The sequence below is a fragment of the Ambystoma mexicanum genome, chromosome 1p, assembly GCF_040938575.1.
Source record: "Ambystoma mexicanum isolate Mex_15411 chromosome 1p, UKY_AmexF1_1, whole genome shotgun sequence".
In the NCBI taxonomy this organism is placed as follows: Eukaryota; Metazoa; Chordata; class Amphibia; order Caudata; family Ambystomatidae; genus Ambystoma; species Ambystoma mexicanum.
Window position 1 is genome coordinate 789,070,007 of NC_090921.1, and position 19,782 is coordinate 789,089,788.

Genomic DNA, 19,782 nt, shown 5'->3' on the forward strand with positions numbered 1-19,782 from the left:
GTCAGCCAATCAGGCGCATGGTGTATTCGGGCCATTCTTCTCCATCCAGACAATCAACACAGAATGTGGATTCGGACAAGTACCACGCCATTCAACACTGTACACTGCATTCATACCAGTTTCGGACAGGGCTGTCTCAGTCATTGTGTCAAACACCAGATACTAGACTTCCACAACAAGAAGTGTATATTCGTCACACACTCCATTCACCCAGGTCCCACGCACAGGTGTACCCACAACATACAGTCGTTGGGAAGGCTCCAGCCAGTCTGGGAGGCACTTCCCCACACTACCACTGCCACGGGGGCCATCCTGTTTCCATAACGAATAACATAACACTGATTCCAATGACCGGGCCTGGGCATCCCAAAATGGAGGACGCTCAGGGCACCAGTCAATTCAGCACAGAGCTGCCACTAGCCTGTACCCTGCTCTGTGGGCTACACACAGGTGCCCAAAAACATACACTAGGGGCACAGGGTTGTACCCTCACCCATGGGTGCCATAAGGGTATCCCATGGGTCTGTACACCAAACCAAAAGAGCTGCACAGCCAAGAGTCCCACATGAACTCCTGTGCGGAAAAAAAAAACAAACTCACCATAAAAAGCAGTGAAGGACAAGGATACAGAGGCCCTGTCTCTCCGATGCATTTCCAGCATCACACCAGGCGCAAACAAAAACTAAGTGTGGCATGGGCGGGGTGTAGAATAATTACTCTACTCCAGAAAGCCCCCGCCACTCTACCTTACCTTTCCATAACGTAGACTGCCATAGACTTGCACCAAAATTAGAGAGATTAACGGCAGTAGAAATGCAGCCAACACCGAGAGGATGTCCAGGTGGCCTACTTTGGAGTTGCTCGGTCCCACCAACTCAAGTGGAGAAGTCATTCTTGCATGGCTGCTCTAGTCGAGGCGAATTTAAAGCTTCAGCATGGCATTGCCGGGCAAACCAACGGTCCATGAGTTGCAGCAGGTGTCTCTTCCAAGTTCTTCCTCGGATTCCTTTGTCCAGTGGTCGACTCTACCTTCCAAGCCAAAAAAGCCTCACCTTTTATGCAAGTTTCTCCCATTCATTCCAGCCTAGCTGTCCGTCTCCCAGCAGGGTAGCTACCCTTGCCGGACAGACAGCCAATCGCCTAGGCGTGCATTCCTGTCTCCTAGGAGACTAAGCTCAGGGAGTTTTGGGCACCTCCCTTCCCCCCAACCCCCTCCTCCAGACACCCTGGAGCCAGAGGAGGGCTTCACTTCTGAATCCGGCCAAAGGCAAAACAAACAAAGGGACCAAACCTGGTTTGGTGTGCAGAGTAAATCTCGAATGACCTTTCCACAAAGAAATGGCGAAAAAAGACGACCGGGGCCATTTTGACTAAGATGGCCCCCTGGGTGTTTTACTGCAGCTGCAAAAGCAGCGCGCGGTCAAAGCACACCACGGTAGTTAAAAGTAAACTATCGCCACCAGCCATTCATCAAGGAAAGGGTAACATAAAATTGTTACATGAGAAGCTAGACAAAAGTGATACTAAGTAACCCCTCCAGCACCCTATTGTAAGATAGTGTGTGCTGGGTCTAGAAACTGTAAGTAAAATCAACTTCACGTCACTGCTCTTGGGAACAGTAGTTAATCCAAGCGAAGGTATTTAAACCTTTGGGAAATCTGGAAGACTTCCCTGTGCCACTGCACTGAAGGTGCTGTGTGACACAATGTAAAAGATGCCTATGGAGTTTGTCAGACTCCCCAACCAAAAGAGACAGTGTCCAAATCACATTAAAATACATGAGAGAGTGAGGGAAAAAGGGTCTTGCTCTCTCCAGGTAACCTATTCAAGTCCTCAAAATCCAGAAAAGTTGCTGCGGGACTCGAAGGTAGAGAGGAGTTGGCAAATGTCTGAGAATTCTCCCTAACGGGTTATGACTCGACGCGTTTGTCGACCAAGGGCCCACACACAACGTCTAGGGAGAGGTCCACTGAATCCCTGTCCTCTGGGCACTCAAGGTCCCAATCGCTGTAATACAGGCCCGACCGTCGAAAGACAGCACATACACCATGCCTAAATCCCTTGCCGAAAGTCGCACGTCGGCTGAGGAGACATCTGGTCACTCCACAGCCGAAGTGCGACATGCCTCGTCGAAGACGGCTGAAATCTCAAGACAGTCAGGAATTGCCCACCTGGTTAAAAAACACATCCCTAAGCGCCTACTGAAGGGGAAAGAGTCCAAGAAGCACTCTTCTAAGACCCCTCATAAAGGTCCCATTTAACACCCAGGGAGAGTGATTCCCATCCACACAAGGAGAAAGATTCACTTTCACAGGAAGTTACAGCCCTCACCTCATGTCCCAGTCACACTTCAAGGTCAGGCTTTTCCACTAGGCTCTGTCCATTCCAAGCTCAGCCCAATGGACATGTGAGGATATTGTCATGAAAAGGATGACCTTTATAGCAAATTTCTTCGAAAAGAATCCAGATTTTTTCCAAAACTTTCAAATCACCCCTCCAACTACAGCTGCCTCTGGTTCTCAAACCCCTGCAGATGGCCCTTCTCAGCCCCCTCCTAACAAGTGTCATCCTGATACCCTGGCTATCCCATCCTAGCAGGACCATGATCCAGATACCAACACTGAAGACATCTACACAGCTCAGGAGGGCAGAGAACAGGACTATGACGATGAGGAGAATAATATGTATAACATAGCCTCTCATGTCACCTTAGGACCGCCCCCCCCCCCAGTAGCAGATTCACCAATAGACAACCAGCCACTACAAAACGACATGCTCATCAATATAGCTGAGCATTTTCAGATAAAAACACAGGAAACTCAACAAGACAAGGACTTTGAGAACATTTTAGGGGATAAAAAAAGCTGTCAGGCAGTTCATTCCCATCCTGCAATCTATCCAGCGGAGGATCCAGCCTTCTCTAGAGACACCTAACTACACGCAGGCAGTTAATCCACTCATCGAGAAGCTCTTCCGCCATGCTACCACAGATCCTCTCTATATGATAGTTTATTTACATAGCGCTAACACGTAATGTGTTTCAAAGCGCTTCAAGGGAGGGAACAAGGGAAAATACCATGACATTCCTACATTCCTACAGGCCATGAACAGTAAGGATGTGAAACTATCGTACTAATCCTGGTGGCATTTCAGATAGTGCAAGAACTAAGACATAGATAAGAAAGGGAGGGGGAGAGTGGGAAGGAAATGGAAACAGACCAGAGACTACTGTACTAGGCCTGATGACATTTCTGGAAGTGCGGGACAAAAACAAAAGGTGAGGGGAAAGGGGTGCACAAACTGAGGGGAGGAACAAAACAAGCTACTATCCTACTAGGCCTGATGACATTTCAGATAGGGAGGGAAGGAGGGGGGGGGGCACAAACGAAATTGCTATCATACTAGGTCCAGGGACAATTCTAATAAAGTGCATAGAAGAAAGTAAGGGGAGGAGGTAGGAGGAGAGAACAGAGCGCAAGCAGTCAGAGTGGAGAAGGAAGAGGGGAAAGCAAATACAATTGCAGAAGTCAATAGTAACACATAATGTTGCAAGCCAGGGTACAAGATGAAATGGGAACAGCATGATTCAGGGCCACCATGAGTACAACATGCAAAGGAAGTCCAGCATGAGAGTTGAGAAAGGGTGACACACCGTGAATCAATGAAGTCCATAAAAATCAAATCCAGCATTGGCCACAAGATTACGGTGAAACCAGAATGTATCGGGACAGACTCCTACAAAATTAGGCTGTGGAGGAGCAGGGTAGAAGATTCAAGCACAACAGGCAAGAAGGTGGGGAGCACAAGGGAACATCATGGGGGGGACCGGAGGGGTTGGGGATGACCTGTGGGGACAGAAGGGGTAAACACGTCTTGGTGCATGCCTATCTGCTGTCTGAGCAGGGGGTCGGGCCCTGCGTCGTCCTGGTCCAAGCAGGAATTGCCCTTTTCTCCATCAGCCCTTTGCTTCGGATGCCTCGGCGAGACACCCTTGATCTAAGAGTTGGAAGGAAGAGGCAGGGCTAAGAAGGTGGGTGGTGCTTAGGCCAGGTGACCTAGATCCACTTGCACCTGCTCCCCATCTGCAAAGGAAAATGGGCTGCAGGGCTCCTTGAGTAGGGAAAAAGAGCAGCAACCTGGAAGGCGCCAGGTAGTCGGGGCTTAGGCCAGCCAACCTAAATCCACTTGCACCTGCTCCCCATGTGTCCAAATCAGGGGACAGCTTAAACCAGACTCTCGGGTAGTTACAACAAGAAATGGAGCTGGGACACCCTTAGCCTCTTTGGAGGCACCACGGGACAAGGAAAGTAAGAAACTATTCACTATGGGGTGGAAAGTAGCTTCTTGGGCTGCCTTTCCGGCGAGAATTGCTAACAATACCACACTTCTGGCGAGTTATAATTGCCATTAATGGGATGAGGTGTCCGCAATTGTCTTCAGCTCCTGAACCCCTTAAGACACAATTGGCCCTGGTAGCGGTAGAAGGCAGAGCAGTTTCTAGCTGCATTCTGAAAAGTTATTTAGACGAAGCTGACAATGCAGGCAGAATTATTGCAGAAGGAACAATTAAGAGACATGCGTGGCTGTGCCAGTCCCGCTTCAAGCTAGAGACTCGAGCTACGCTTCTTAATATGCCTATTGAGCCCAACGTCCTCTTCGGAAAGGCAGTTGAAGACGCCCTAAAGAGGAATACGACACCTTAAAGTCCTTGGGCCAGCTTACCAATAAACCCACAGTGCAAAGACGTAATAATAATTTTTGTCGCGTTCGTGGACAAAATTCAGAGGGGTTCAGGCTGCAATCAAAATCAGGGATTGTTCTGGGGTAACCATCAAAGCCATGCCTCACAGGGTTACCAAAGGTGGCAGCGCAGATCTCATGGACGGGGGAGGTCCTCCACTTCTAGAAGTGGAGCCACACCTCCAAAACAGTGACTACCCACTTCAGGTGCACTCCCATGCCTCTCCCTTAAAAGAGCGTGTTTCATATTTAACCCAAACATGGGAGGGAATCACCTCAGACAAATGGGTGCTATCCACCGTAGCTGGCGGTTATTGGGTGGAACTAATCCAGCGACCCCAGAACCTTCCCCCGTGTCAAAAGACTCACTCGAAGGAAGAACAATGCATCCTGCTTGAGTAAATAACGCTGCTCCAAAAGGATGCCATAGAAGTTTTCCCGGCGAACCAGGTAATCAAGGGTATTTATTCAACCTACTTCCTTGTGCCAAAAAAAGATCTACCAATGCGCCCAGTATTAGACCTACGCCCTGCAAACACCTATTTAAAGCCTAAAAAGTTCTGCATCACTACGCTACAAGTAATCCCCCCGCCCCTGCTAAAGAGGGAAGACTACATGGCAACATTGTATGTGAAAGATGCCCATTTTCATATTTCAATGTTCCCAGCGCACAGAAGATATTTGCGGTTCGAGATGGCAAACCAGCACTACCAAATCAAAGTGCTACCCTTCGGAATAGCATCCGCACCAAGGGTATTCACAAAGGTACTGGCGGTGGTGGCAGCGCACCTGTGCTGGGAAACAATCCCAGTGTTCCCTTACCTGGAAGACGGGCTGATTACAGAGAAGACTCCCCAAATTTGCAGGCAAAACTTTCAAGGAACTTTCAACCTTTCCTTTCTATTGGGCTTCTCAATAAACTAGAAAAAAATCAAGGCTAGTGTCAAACACAACCAAACAGTTCCTAGGAGCTGTAATAGACTCAAAAGAGGGGTTAGTCTTCCCATAAGAGGAAAGAGTTAAATTTATGTTACTGCAAATACCTCATCAGGCCGGCCGCCAGATAAGCGTACGCAAAGCTATGCATTTGCTAGGCATGATGGCATCTTGCATTTACCTGGTTCTGCCTGCACATGCGACCCATGCAGGAATGGTCGAAACAGTGGTCTCGGTCATGTGGTCATTTGGACGATCTAGTGGTCGTTCTGCCAACTCTGGTACAAACCCTTTGCTGGTGGACAAAGGAAAATATGTTGAAGGGGAAATCCTTCCACGATCCAGAAGTGCAGGCGATAGTTACGACAGACGCGTCACTCGCCGGGTGGGGGGGGGGGCTCATCACCTTCATCACACAGCACAAGGTCTGTGGACTCTTGCCATGGCGCAGAACCACGTCAATCGGCTGGCACTACTAGTTTTGTTCAAGGCCCTTAAGGCATTCGAGATGCACCTATCAAACTAGTCAGTGCAAGGCCTCACTGACAGCACTACGGCAATGCTTTACATCAACAAACAGGGGGCACACGTTCCCCAAATCTGTCCAAACTAGCACAACAAAATTGTAAATGGGCATTCGGAAAATAATCCTATCCTCACAGCACGTTCCAGGGGAACGCAACTCTCTAGCTGACTCATTGAGCAGAGATCACCTACCCGAGGAACACAAGTGACAACTAGACACAAAGGTCATAGACTCACTCAACACAGGGGATTAACAGTGCACCCTCACTCGAACTTGGCAGCGTGGCTTCTGAAGTCAGAGTTCGGACATCTTAACCTACCACAGAGGTGTATGTAACCAGACACTAGACACTGTTATTTCGACCTGTTGAGGTGATTTGTAATTTGGTGCCAGTCCAAACAAATAAACCCCATAGAATGTACCCCATCCCACATTCTAAATGAAATGCTCCACTTGCTAGACTCTGGGTTAGTATTCAACTATAAAGGTCCACCTGGCGGCCTTATCGGCTTACAGTATTATGGTGGAATGTGCCAGTCATGAAAGCATTCATGGAAGGAGTAAAGAGACTCCACCCTCCAATTTCAAACCCACCGCCAGGATGGGATCTCAATGTAGTACTCGCAAAGCTGATGGGGGGTGGAGGGGCCCATTCGAGCCGATGCAAAAGTCCACTCTTAAATACCTAACTTGCACGACTTCCTTCTTAGTGGCTATTACTTCCATAAGAAGAGTTAGTGAATTGCAAGCATTGTCAGTGCAAGATCCTTTCTTTGTCATACACAAGGACAAACTGGTTTTACGTACACATCCTAGGTTTTCCAAGTTCATCTCTAAATTTCATGTAAACCAGTCACTTGAGCTACCGGTTTTCTTTCAGAACTCAACAAGAGGCTCAGCTGAGATAAAACTCCACACACTAGATTTAAGAAGGGTGGTCCTTTACTATGTAAACAAGACCATACCGCTAAGAAAAACAGACCAACTGTTTGTCTCTGTAGCCCCAGGCAGAGGAGGAGACTGCATTTCCAGATGGATAGTCATATGCATGTAACTGTGCTATTCTCTGTCAAACAAGACACTGCCTTTCACGCCAAGGGCTCACTGCACAAAGAGGTACTCTGACTTTTATTGCAAATATCCCATTAGACAGTATTTGCAAATCAGCTACATAGAGCTTACTATACATTCACTCAGCATTACTGCATTGACACCCATTCCAAGACAGATACACAGGTGGGACAAGCGGTTCTAAAACATCTGTTTGCCAGTGAACCTTCTCCCAACCCACCACCACCTTCTCCTAACACTGCTCACTAATCTATGCACAGCATGTGATCTAAGCAGATTCCACAAGCCTCAGAAGGGATACATTACTCACCGTAATCGTATTTCTGATGCTTGTTTGCTTAGATTAACATGCGCCCACCCTTACTCCCCTTGGAGAGAAGGTGTATGGATGCTTTATGAGCTTGTCTAATATATATCTGCTTGGATGCACCTGTACTCAAGCTAAACTTCATGCTACCTCATGTCAGAAACAAAACTATCTGAGGGACCTCGACACATGAAGGACCATGGCTAGAGTAGATGTCACACTAGGGATAGTATTACTGGCACGCCCTGTCGACGTCCCTGTAAAGACTGGAGGGGGTATCTGTACTCCTGCTCTCTATATGATAGAGTAGGAGCACAGAGCACCACAGCCAAGGTTCTCGATGTGGTAGTTTGGACGAGCAACCAAGGCTTAAGCGCTCAGGAGGTGATGCGGGCTGGTTCTTAAGTATAATGTAGTCCTCAATCACCCACAAAGGAATGTCCACACACTGTTAGTGCTAACACAGTTCTTTATATAAATAGGTTCAAGTTATGTACACATTCACAATAACACACTTTATGCTCAAGTTAATCCAAAATGGTAAATATATATAGTTTTCTATGTAGTACCACAATTACTCTTCGATTCCATTTAATTGCATCAACTGTACTCAGTTAAAATAGCATACAAATCAATATAGTAAAAGGTATCGACCATAGATATAGGAGGAAAGCAAGGGTTTAGACAATTGTCAGAATACTGGGCCCCTACCGTCGGGCACAGTTCTGTGTGAGGATCCCATCCCACCTGGGCAACCTGTAAATAAGATGTAACACAAGCCCAGTCTATATATTGTCTAAGTCTCATCTCATTCTATAAAAGTTCTACCGTCCCAAGGTACCTGGTTTAGCAGAGTTTGATGTCAGGTCGTCGATGGATCCTTCTTGTGTGACCCCCTTTAAGGCAGGAGTCGCAGATCGTCAAAATCCCACGAAAAACAAGGTGAACGGCGTCGGGGCAGCAGCTTCAGTCGTGGCGGTGCTCGGCGACGATCGGTCGTGGGCGGCCTGCAAAGATGAGGTGTGCGGTGCACCTCGACGACTATAGTTCGTTGCTGCAAAGAATTACTGAAGAACTTTGGCCCAGCAAGTGCGTCGGCGTCTTTGTGCTCTTCGGGTGGCAGGAAACCCACTGGCGGATTCTCCTCAGCGTGTCGGCAGCCTTGACCTTCTCCGGCGGGACAAAGCGGCTGTCGGTGATGAGTGAGGGAGTCCTTTGTTCAAAGGGTTCTCGGGCAATGGAGCGTTGCGGCTCCGGTCGACTATGATTGTCGTAGACGATGATGGACTTCAATGTCCGGGCGCTTTGCTTCGTGATTCCGCAGCGGTCCCAGTCTCCGGTCAGCAGCCTTTCGAGGACTGACTTCCAGGGCGCTTTGGTGCACGATGGTCCGTCGTAGCTCGGGGAGAGGTCTCCTAGCCAGGTCCTCTCTTGGAACAGTTCCTTGAAGGCACAGCAGCTTTCAGATTGGCACAAGGACAGCAGCAGCAATTCTTTCTTCCACTGGGCTTAAAGGTTAAGCAACAAGTCAGCTTCTGAACGACTTCCATCAGTGAGAGGTCCCCAGATATACTGTTTGGTCTCTCATTCACTCTGCTGGGTCACACTCGGGCAACCAATCACTCAGAAGAGCATTCATGCAGGCAGGCAGCTGATCAGGCTCATGGTGCATTCAGGCCATTCTCCTTCCTTCAGACACTCGCAACAAGGAATGTGTTTTGGGACAAGTACCCAGCGATTCAGCACTCCACACTGCATTCATACCAGTTTGGGGTAGGGCTGTCTCAGTCTTTGTCACATACCAGATACTAGACGCCCATAACATGAAATGCGTATTGGTCACATTCCATTCACCTTGGTCCCACCCCAAGGGCGTACCCACAGGGTAAAAAGCAATAGAAAGCAAGCGGCTGCTGGGGCTATCTTGTCTCCTATCAGGAATCAACTGATTCCAATGGCAGGGCCTGGGTATCCCAAAATGGAGGATACTCTGAGCACCTGTCAAATTCAGCATGGAGCTGCCACCAGCCCATACCCTGCTCTGTGGGCCACATATAGGTGCCCAAAAAAATACACTTAAGGATACAGGGTTGTTCCTCCACCCATGGGTGCTATAAGGGTATCACAAGGGTCTGTACACCCAACCAAAAAGAGGAAGAGCTGCACTGCCAGGAGTCCCACATGAACTCCTGTGCAGAAGATAAATCGGAACACACATGATAAAAGGACTAAAGGACAAGGACATGGAGGCCCTGTCACTCCAATGCATTTCCAGCATCACAGTCCCTTTTACGAATGAATAAAAAAACTCTAATACTCTGGAGCTTCCACTAGATGTCGACCTATGCACAGCATGTGAATCTAAGCAGATAAAAGCATCAGAAATACGATTACGGTGAATAATGTATCCCATATATATTTTCCAGTATTTATATATAACTCTAGTGTAAACATGTTTCTTTGGACCATATGTATGCTACAAATTTGTTGTACCTTCCTTACAACCCTCTCTCCCTCAAGATATTGCTACCATTACCTTGGGTTGTACAGGCCTATACTAGAAGTTGGAGCTCTCTGTTGCTAAGTAGAGTCTTATAAAGTCCTAAAGGTGGCCTTAAAGAAAAAACTTCCAAACAGCTGAACCAGCAGGATAGCCAGCCTCCCAGTTCAAACTTGTTCAAGGCAGGCACACTGCTTGATAAAGACCAAAGACCAGGGGGAGTTTTGGTTACCTCCCCTACTTCTTGTCCTTTCAGGCACTCTGAGAGCCGTGCTGAGCTTTCCAAGCAAAGCCCACCAAAGACAAGACCTCACCCACACAGGCAGGTAGAAGAAGGCTCAAGTAAGAACAAGTCATCATGAAGAGGGCTTCAAAAAGTTAATTCACCAGTTAAGGAAAATGCAGCGTCCTGCACCTCCTACCGCAATTGCAAAGACCGCCTCAGATTAAAAGTCCACAAAATGTTGTGCAAAAAGGTACACTACCACCACGCTATCAGTTGAACTTGTAACAGTAACTAAGTTACTGGACAATTGAGAAAAGGGGGACAATGTTTCCCCCTCATCACTCCACCTAAGGTGGGGGTGTGCTTATCACACAAAATAATATACATTAGGGACACAATTGTGCCCTGCTAACCGGAGTCAACACAGGTAATCTATAAGGGAAAGCTCAAGGAGCTTCCAGCTACACTGCAGAGAAAGTGCTTTGTGCTGCAATAATAAAATGTAGGTTCCAGAAAACATGGAGGGAAAGCCTTACTATTAATGAGTACCAAAAATGGGTAAAACTGGTTTCTTAGTGCAGAGTAGAAGAATGAGTGTGGAAAAAGGTTCCGATTCACTGAGGAGAATAGATAAAAAAAACAAGAGTCCAGCAAAAGGTGCTGGGGGGGACTCGCTTGTGCAGATAATTTCACTCAAAAAATACATCTAACACCTGCAAACAATTATACAGGAGTAATGCACTTTGTTTTAGTAACCTGTATATAAGATTTGTGTTCATGGGTTTATTCTGTTTGATCAATCTCATTCTGCTCTAATGTAATTTATAATTTGTCATAGGTGTTGCAGCGCCTTCGGCAGTGATATCGGAGTCCACAGCCACGCAAAGTCTCACGCCTGTAAATGATACACTTACTTCGCCTACTTTGTTGACCACTGTCGGTCAGCATTCAACAACACACAGCTTGAGTCATAATGAAGAGCGTCCTGCCAACTCTCAGCAGAACAGGTAGAGGGGAAAAAAACAATGGCAGCTTCTATGATGATCATGAACAAAGGAGGAAAGGGACGTTCAGGCTAGGCAATTAAATAACCAGGATACCAGTAGCTCAAGAAATTGATTCTCACTTGCTTAAATGGATGTTTGAAGTAAATGTGATATGGCTGCCACTGTTGGAATCTATTTGTCATTGAAGCAGAAATATTGTTTCAAAATCTATATTCAAGGGATTGCTTTTCTCCCACAGATTCCTCATCAGATAGATATCCATTCCAGCGTCAGCTGCTTTGAAAATGTTTAGTCGGGGAGGGGGATGTGAGGGGGGAGCATAGTGCACCTAGACTTAGCTGTTATTCCGTCCTGCCTCGATGCTTCCGTCGTCTGCACCGGACGTGAAGACATTTGTCATCTGCTGTTACTACGCCCCGTACCTCAGTTCCTTGTTTCTGCTGTTGGAGGAACCACTCTCAATGCGTTAACTTTCAAATCGACGTATTGGTCACTCGAAGTCATGTCCACTACCAAGGTGTCTGGCTTCAAGCGCTGCAGGGACTGCAGTTCCAAGTTCTCCAGCATGGGGTCTGGCATGGATTCACATGCTCATGAATATTCGCCTTCATCAGGCTGGGAATCCTCAGTAAAGAAAAACTCAGTTTGTTTCATTTCTGAACTGTCTTTCTCCTAATAACCAATCCCTGAGCTCTGGGTCATACTGCCCCGAGCCAATGACTGCCCTCTACCTAAGCTCCTCCTGTGGAAGCCATCTCCAGATTTGTACCGTATTTTCAAGTGTTGGGAATCCTCGTGTTTAGCTCTCAAAGCTTTTACTGCGTTTACCGATTTATTGAAGAATATTTCTCTATTTTACGGTCAATCGGGCATTGTGCACCATCAATCAAACCATCAGATTAACCGGGACCCGTTGTCGGATTTCTTCAGCGCCCCCTCAAGGGCGAATTTCATCGAATTTTCTTTGCGGAGGCTTCCAGAAGATTCTCTGGCCTACGCCATGTGGACCATGTCGGAGGAGAAGGAGGATTCAGCTCCCCTGTTCAAGATCTGCTCCAGCTGCGGCTCGCAGGAATGCCTTCTCAGACAAGCATTTCGAATGCCTTTACTGCCTGTATCCGGCGCACAAGACGATTGTGCATTTTGCCAGAAGATGTCCTCACGCACGATAAAGGATTGGCACAGGCGGCTGAACGAGTGGCTATAGGCCAAGGCCCCTGCTCTGGGTGGGTCGCAGCAGCATGCCACTCCCAGTTCCAAGAAGGCTGAGTGTGCTTCTAAGACCTTTTGAGTGCGCCCGTCCCGCAGGGGTGCAACAGAAGTCTAAGCACCGCAATTCGACTCTCACTGGGAGCGCCGCTGTGACCGGCTCCTCTGGTGCCAGGGCGCGTTTGACCTCTCCAGCGTCCGTCACCAGTCAACGCTCAGGATCTTCAGCCAAGAGGAAGTCGGACCTTCCTGGCAAACTCGAGTAGAGGCCCAAGGCCGTCCTACAGGAGAAATCCAAGGGGGAGCAGGGTTTCAGACCCTTCCCTCTAAGGAGTAGAACAAGCAAGACACGGCTCTGGTCCTGACCGTCAAGGCCCAGGTGCACCCTGCGAAGGCCCAGCCTTCCTTCGAGGGGGTGGCAGCGTCTCTGACGAAGGCCGCCGAGAAGGTCCCGCAGGACGCGACCCCTAAGACCAGGGTGTCCCTTCCTCCCAGCCAGTAGGGAGGCTGTGTTCCGACCCACAAAGAAAACCCTGGAGAAGAGGATGCCCGTCATCTCCACCGAGACCTTCACCGCTGGAAGCAAAGGGGAAGGGGGTGCAGTGGCCCTCCAGGGTAAGGATATCTCCTCTGAGGAGCTCACCTTTCTGCAAACCATCCAGGAGGAGGGAAACTTAGGAAGCAGGCACTAAGACGAGCACGCCAACGAAGGTGACGACAGCGAGGACACCGTCTAGGAAGAACAAGGCGACAATGGTCTGGGCTCCCAGCCAGTGCCCCAGCGGTGTATTCCGCATGCACCTCAGCTGCCACCCCCACCTCAGGTACCTCCTAGCGACCTCTCGGTGGACATACTTTCAGCACTGCATACGCTGGTCTTGGAGAACCAGACAAGGATCGCATCCCCGGACCTGTCTTGTTCGAATCACCAGTACCCTGTACTCGGAGGCCGGATAGCCAGGCACCAGTCCACCCGGATCGCAATTTAAAGGGATTTACCTTTTATTCGTCGGGCAGCACCATGGCTGGTTTCATCCCTGTGTAGTGCAGTAACTCGAACCTTCCTCCATGACGAGAGTCTCTGCTGGTTCACCCGAACTGGAGGAACTACCAGGAACAAGCGCCACCGCAGGAGCCACTTCATTTTAAAGGTACATTGTTCCGCCAGGCTGCCCTTTCTTCGCGGTAGCACTGAAGGTGTTTTAAATCCTTTACCTACCTGTTGGGTTGGCCGCCCCCTCTCTTAACATTGTCTTCAACTTCTGCAACCACCTTTTCAAATTCGTTAACCAAAGACTTGACTGCAGCTATAAGAACATAACATTTTGCTCCTGGGCCCTTGCCCTGTACCACTGACTCTGGCACAGGCCTACAGACTCTGGTCACATTTGTTAGATCTGCTTTCTTTAGATTGATTCTCACTAAGAACTGTGTTGGTGCACCTATTTCTTTTAACTACCCTTTCCTTCCCATCCTTAAACACTGTGAAATGCCATTTTGCTCAGTTTTCATTTTAAGTATTGCCTATGCTGATGCACTGTCTTGCTGAACTGGTTCACAAACTGATGGGACGTGTTGCTAGGGTGTATGAGAAACTATTTCTAGATAACATGTCTTTTCCCTCCCTTGTGACGAATTGTTAGAGGCTCCCTTGTGTGTAGTTTTCACTGTGTCGTTTTGCCAGTTTTCACTGTGGTTCACTTGGTCTACAATTCAACTTGGGAGTGTGTATATTTTTCCTTTGACTTAATTTAACTTGCTTGATGACTGTGATACATGTGTTTTATTAGAAGTGTATAAAATAAATATATATATACTTTTTAAGTACCAAGCTTTGGTCAGTGTTTCCTTTTACAATAGTACAGTAGACCTATTGTGTAAACCCTGAATACTGCTCATCTCCCTCTTGAGATAGGTCTGACTGCTCAGCCACAGCTACCAACTAAATCTTTGTGGTACAGACGGATACCAAAGGGGATGTATTGCTCTCACCTGTAGTCCTAATCTGGTGTAGTGCTCCCTAAGGGAAATGCACTGGATTCTGCCTAACAAGCACTATCAGTTCAAGGCCCTTCCCTTCGGATTAACGTCAGCACCAAGGGTTTTCACCAAGTGCCTGGCGCCAGTGGCAGCATAGCTGTTCTACGAAGGATCCACGTTCACCCCTACCTGGACGAGTGGCTCATCCGAGCGAAATCGAGGGAGATCGCTGTCGCTCACACGGCGGAAACCGTCCAGCTGCTGACAGAGCTGGGGTTCTCAGTGAACTATGCGAAGTCTTGCTTGGTGCCATCGCAAGACGCACTGTTTCTGGGGTCTCGACTCAACACAGTGTAGTGCCTGGCATCTGTCGGAGGAGAGGATAGCGCCCATCCTGGGCAAGGTGCTACAGCTGTTGACCCTGAAGATCGTAAGGGTGAGGTCCATCAAATCCCTTCTCGGCCTGATGTCGTGCATATACCTTGTTCGTCTGTGCAGGCTGCGGATGCGGCCACTGCAAGAGTACCTCGACGCCTGTTGGATCCAGGTATCTGGAAGCTTTGTCTCATCGAGAGATATCTTGTCCTCGTTCCGTCGAGCAATACAGTGGTGGGGTGTCCGCGCCTCTGTCGGCGGGCACAGACTTCCAGACCCCACTTCATCAGGAGACGGTCATGACGGACGTCTCCTTGGAATGATGTGGCGCACACATCGGAGGTCTCCACGCAAGAGGCCTGTGGCTGCCGGAGGAGAATTCAGACCCATGCTGGAGAACAACAGTTGCAGCGAAGTAACCTGTTCCTATGCACTGGCGGATTGACAAAAGGTCTACCCTTTAACATATTTGACTGCCCACCACTACAGCACGTTTACTACTTTATCTGAGACCACTGCTAGATCATCCCTCACACCAGATACCTGTGACAATTTGCTCACATGCCGTTATTATGGATGTTCAAAATCGGCCCTATTGCGTATTCTGAGATGTTTCCCTATTCTGGTGAGCAGGTAAAAGACACTGATGTCTAGTCAAGCTCTTTGAGGGTAGTGTGACTTGGCAGTATAGCTTAGTGGGCATGTCCATGAATGTGCTCTGACTTTCACTCTGCACATGAATTCTAGAATTTTCTTCTACTTATCTGGGCGACCTCCCACTTTTATGGAACAAAAGGAATTAGAGAATCAGTACAGCAGTTAATTAGTGGCGTAATATGTACGTTTCAGAAACCCATCTAGTGGAGGTAATGTTTCTGGGGCCCACATTCCAGGAATTAGAAGAGGGTGAACATAAGGTGTTTGAGTTGCAGATCTTGATAGATGGCGAAAATGACTGTTTTTCAATTTGAATCAACTTTAATTCCTTATTTGTCTGCCCCCTTCTTTAGCACTGCATCCACACATCCGAACAGCCTTTCCTCATCCACTTCTGGACGAACGTCTGCAGGGAGCCTTTTGGTGAGTGTAGTGTGGCACTCCATCAGAATAACTTGCCTTTACCTTTTACTCTTTTAGCTTACTCTAGTGTATCACCTTTAATGTAGACCAGCATTCAATATCTGATAGATTTTGTATTGTTGCACAGCTATTTTTCACTGCATAACTGTGTCCTTCATATACTCCTATGTCACTGCATACTTTGTTATTGCTGATATGTTAATAATGGTATGGGAGGCGACTGAAGCACCTTTACACCAGTGTGTCTCTAAATTCATGCAGTGTAGATGCACTCATCGTCCTTTATAAACACAGCCTTCCAGTAAAAAGTTTATAGTTGATACTTCATACCCACAGATTATTTCTGTTTAGATGGCTTTAGGTGAATAGCCACCAGAGTTGAATCTGTAGCATTAAATATTTCATATTTTTCTTTTTTATTGTTCATTTGTAAGGTGTTTCATACAATAGAATTGTTTCATAGGGCCACAAGGCTAAATAGGAGGGGAACAGGGGAAATAACGGTGGCAAGAAACAAAAAGCAAAAATAATAGATTTACATTTGTGGTCCTACTAGGCCTTGTGGCATTCGGCCATGTAAGTGCATTTATAAGTGCAGGGAAGGGGAATGGAAAGGGGAGTAGAGTAGTGGTCAAATGCAGGAGGGGGGCCCTAAGAGGTAAGTGCTAAGGGGAGCCAGAGGAGCACCTCAGGCTAAGTGCTAGTATAGGCAGCCCTCAAGGGTGGTATGTGGAGCAACCAGGCAGGGGCCCCGCATGGTAACGCAGTAGGGGTGGGGGGTGCTGGTAATGATGGGTGGGCCTGAGAGCCTGTGAGATTCCTGAGGATCAGGCCACCTGTCACTGTGGCAGGGTGGTGATTAGCAAGGATGGGAAAGAGGTAGAGAAGAGCAGAGTTGTATGCAGTTTCCTGAACTTGGAGTTCCTGCTCAAATTGGAGAGGTGCAGGGAGGCTGTTTCAAAGGGAGGCACCAGACACCGAGAGAGATCTGCCCCCGAAGAAGGGGGTCAAAGCTGAATCTGAGGTTTTTGTCATCAAAAGATGGTGAGGTTAGAGGGCCAAAAGAGGGTGGCCAAAGGATGAAAAGAGTTCACAAGTGTCCCGGTGAGGAGGATCTCAGTCTTACTGGCATTGAGACAGAGATAGATTGCTGAACACTATGCCTGAATGGCAGACAGATCATCAGGGATGAGAGAGAAAGAGGAGGAAGGAGAGCGTAGTTTGAAGGAAAGCTGTGTCACGGACATAGCACTGGAAATGAGGATAGCAGATCAAATGAGCAAGAGGGGCAAGATAGATATTGAAGAGCCAGGGCCAAGGGATGGAGCCCTGGGGGCCACCACAGGTAGAGAGGGTGGTGGGGGAGGAGAAAAGGGCCAAATTGCAGCTGGGAAAGGGTGGTTCTCCAGCATGCATGGGGTCTGGCATGGATTCACATGTGTAAAGATTGGAGGGGGGTGTCTACTCCTGCTCTCTATATGGCAGAGGAGAGTCACAGATGAGCCCAGCCAAGATTCTCGATTATTGGTAACGTAGTCGAGCAATCAAGGCGTAACTTCTCAGGAGGTGATGCAGGCTGGTTCTTAAGTACAGTGTAGTCCCCAAGCCCCCCACAAAGGAATGTCCCCACACTATTAATTTAAACAATCTTTATATAATTAAGGTTCAAGGTTATATACACAATCACAATAACTCAGTTGGTGCTCAGTAAATCTACAATGGCAAATATATACAGGTCTAAGTTGTACCACAATTATTATCAGATCTCATTAAAGTGCATCAACTATACTCTGGTCAAATGTCACACAATTCACTTAATAAAGGTAACCAACAATAGATATAGGAGGGAAAGCAGTTGGTTAGAACAATTGGCAGAATACTGGCTTCTACCGTTAGACACAGTTCTGTGTGGAGATCCCCCCCCCACCCCCCCCCCACCTGGCAACCTGTAAAATAAAGATTTACTACAAGCCCAGTCCATATATTGTTCAATTAGTATTATTTCCTTCTATAATGTTTCTACCACCCCAATGTACCTGGAATAGCAGATTTCGATGACAAGGGAGCCGCTCAAGAAGGATCAGTCGTCGACCCGTCGTCGAAATCAGCTATTCCAGGTACATTGGGGTGGATCGTCGAGATCCCTCGAAGAAAATGAACTCTGGGTCGAGGCGACAGCTTCCGTTCCCACAGGTGCTCGTGGACGACAGAGCAAAGACGTCCTGCAAGGAAGAGGCGTGCGGGGCACCTCAATGTCGATAGTTCAGGACCGCAAAGAGTTTGAAGAACTGTGGCCCAGCAAGGGCGTTGAGTCATCCGGCGCGTCTATGATCTTTGGGTGGCGGGAAACCCACCAGCGGATGCTCCTCTGCGCGTCGACGGCCTGGCCTTCTCCGACGGGATAAGACGGGCAGCGGTGCGGGCAAGCATGTTCGTGAATCAAAAGTCTTAGGCTAAGGAGCGTTGCGGCTCCGGTCGTCGATGGCACAGCTTCAAGCGGTCCCTGCTTCTCGGCAACACGGCTTTGACGGGCCTCCAGCGTTTACAGCTGTTAGGGAGAATTCTCATTTATGGCTGATTTCCCTTACCTAGTGAGTCCCTCAGCAGCTTTGCTGGATTTCTGGGGTTTATTTATTTCCACCTGGTAAGAGTGTGAACCTTTTTCCCACTCTTACATGTGTTTTGCCATGTGTATTTCTAATTTTTGTGTGATCTTGGGCTCTGGAGCCACACCACTCCATGATCCCAACTTTTTGTGTTACACAGCACCTTCAGTGCAGTGATACAGGGTTGTCTCTAAGACTTCCCACTGACTCCATTTTTCGGGGGCTGACTACTGTCCCCCAGAAACAGGTAAAGTTGCCATTTTCTTTATTTAGCCATTTAACCTGCAGACCCAGTACACCCCATCTTACATGTAGTATTGGAAAGGGATAACTCTGATCCCTTTTTGTCTGTACCTCCTGGAGCCTTGTTTCGCTCCCTTAACACTAAGACTTGGCTGGTGGCTGTAGTATCTACCCCTACTTTTCTACCACGATTATAGTGTATAAACATGGTTCTGTTTTAGGCTATTATGTTAGCCTCGAACATAAACCCGCTTGACCAAATATACTTGATTTTGGCTCCGGTCGGGTTTAGTCGCCATTTCTTTGTGTTAACATCCTTCTTGTGTTTTACTTGGCGCGGCAAACCATGTTTGCCTTTTTTGTTCTCCGTCCTTTGGCAGGCTTCTGCAAAGAAGCCCTCCTTTGGCGTCTGGGTGTCTAGGTGGGCTGAATGTGAGGGAGAGGTTTAGTAACCCCGTGCACAGGGTCTCCTTGGAGACCCAATTTGCACTCTGTGTCCATTGGCTTCGGTGGGTGTCTGGGCTGGACACCCCCCCCCCCTGCTGTGTGATTGACAGCCAGGCTGTATGAATGGGGAATTTTGGCATAAAAGGCAGGACTCTTGGGCTGGAAGTCAGTCGCCACTGGAACTACAAGAACCGAAGAGAAGCGGAGAAGAAGACGGCTGCTGCAACTTCGAGTCCAGGTGAAGCCCTGCTGCAGTCCTGAGCTATGTACCCTTCAACGACAGAAGATCCAGTCCGGAGTCGTCTTCCCTTGAGCCTGGTGGGATCAACCAGCTCAACTTTCTACAGCCAGATAATCCTCTCCTGGGTCGAAATCGCTGCACGAAGCTGTAGTGGTCCGGATCGTCATCAGAAGAGGACGTCGTCCTTCTTGTCCCCACGACTGAAGCTTCAGGAACCGTGAGTCTGCAGGAACAACTGCTGTGGCACCAGCTTTCTTCATTCGAATAAGGTAATGTGTCCATTTTGGT

The 19,782-nt window shown here is 48.1% G+C and overlaps 1 protein-coding gene across 12 annotated transcripts in view; it reads left to right on the plus strand.

The window, feature by feature from the left end:
• The window catches only part of UBAP2L (ubiquitin associated protein 2 like), a 1,950,223-nt gene that overhangs the window by 975,218 nt on the left and 955,223 nt on the right, over nucleotides 1-19,782 (plus strand). For all 12 annotated transcript variants that reach the window (XR_011304365.1, XR_011304368.1, XM_069651771.1 and 9 more), the window contains 2 exons: nucleotides 11,145-11,313; nucleotides 15,888-15,957. Coding sequence is in view for 10 of the 12 variants with exons in the window: in XM_069651771.1 (XP_069507872.1) it covers nucleotides 11,145-11,313; nucleotides 15,888-15,957 (239 nt within the window). In the remaining 2 variants the exon portion in view is untranslated. The remainder of the gene's footprint in view (nucleotides 1-11,144; nucleotides 11,314-15,887; nucleotides 15,958-19,782) is intronic.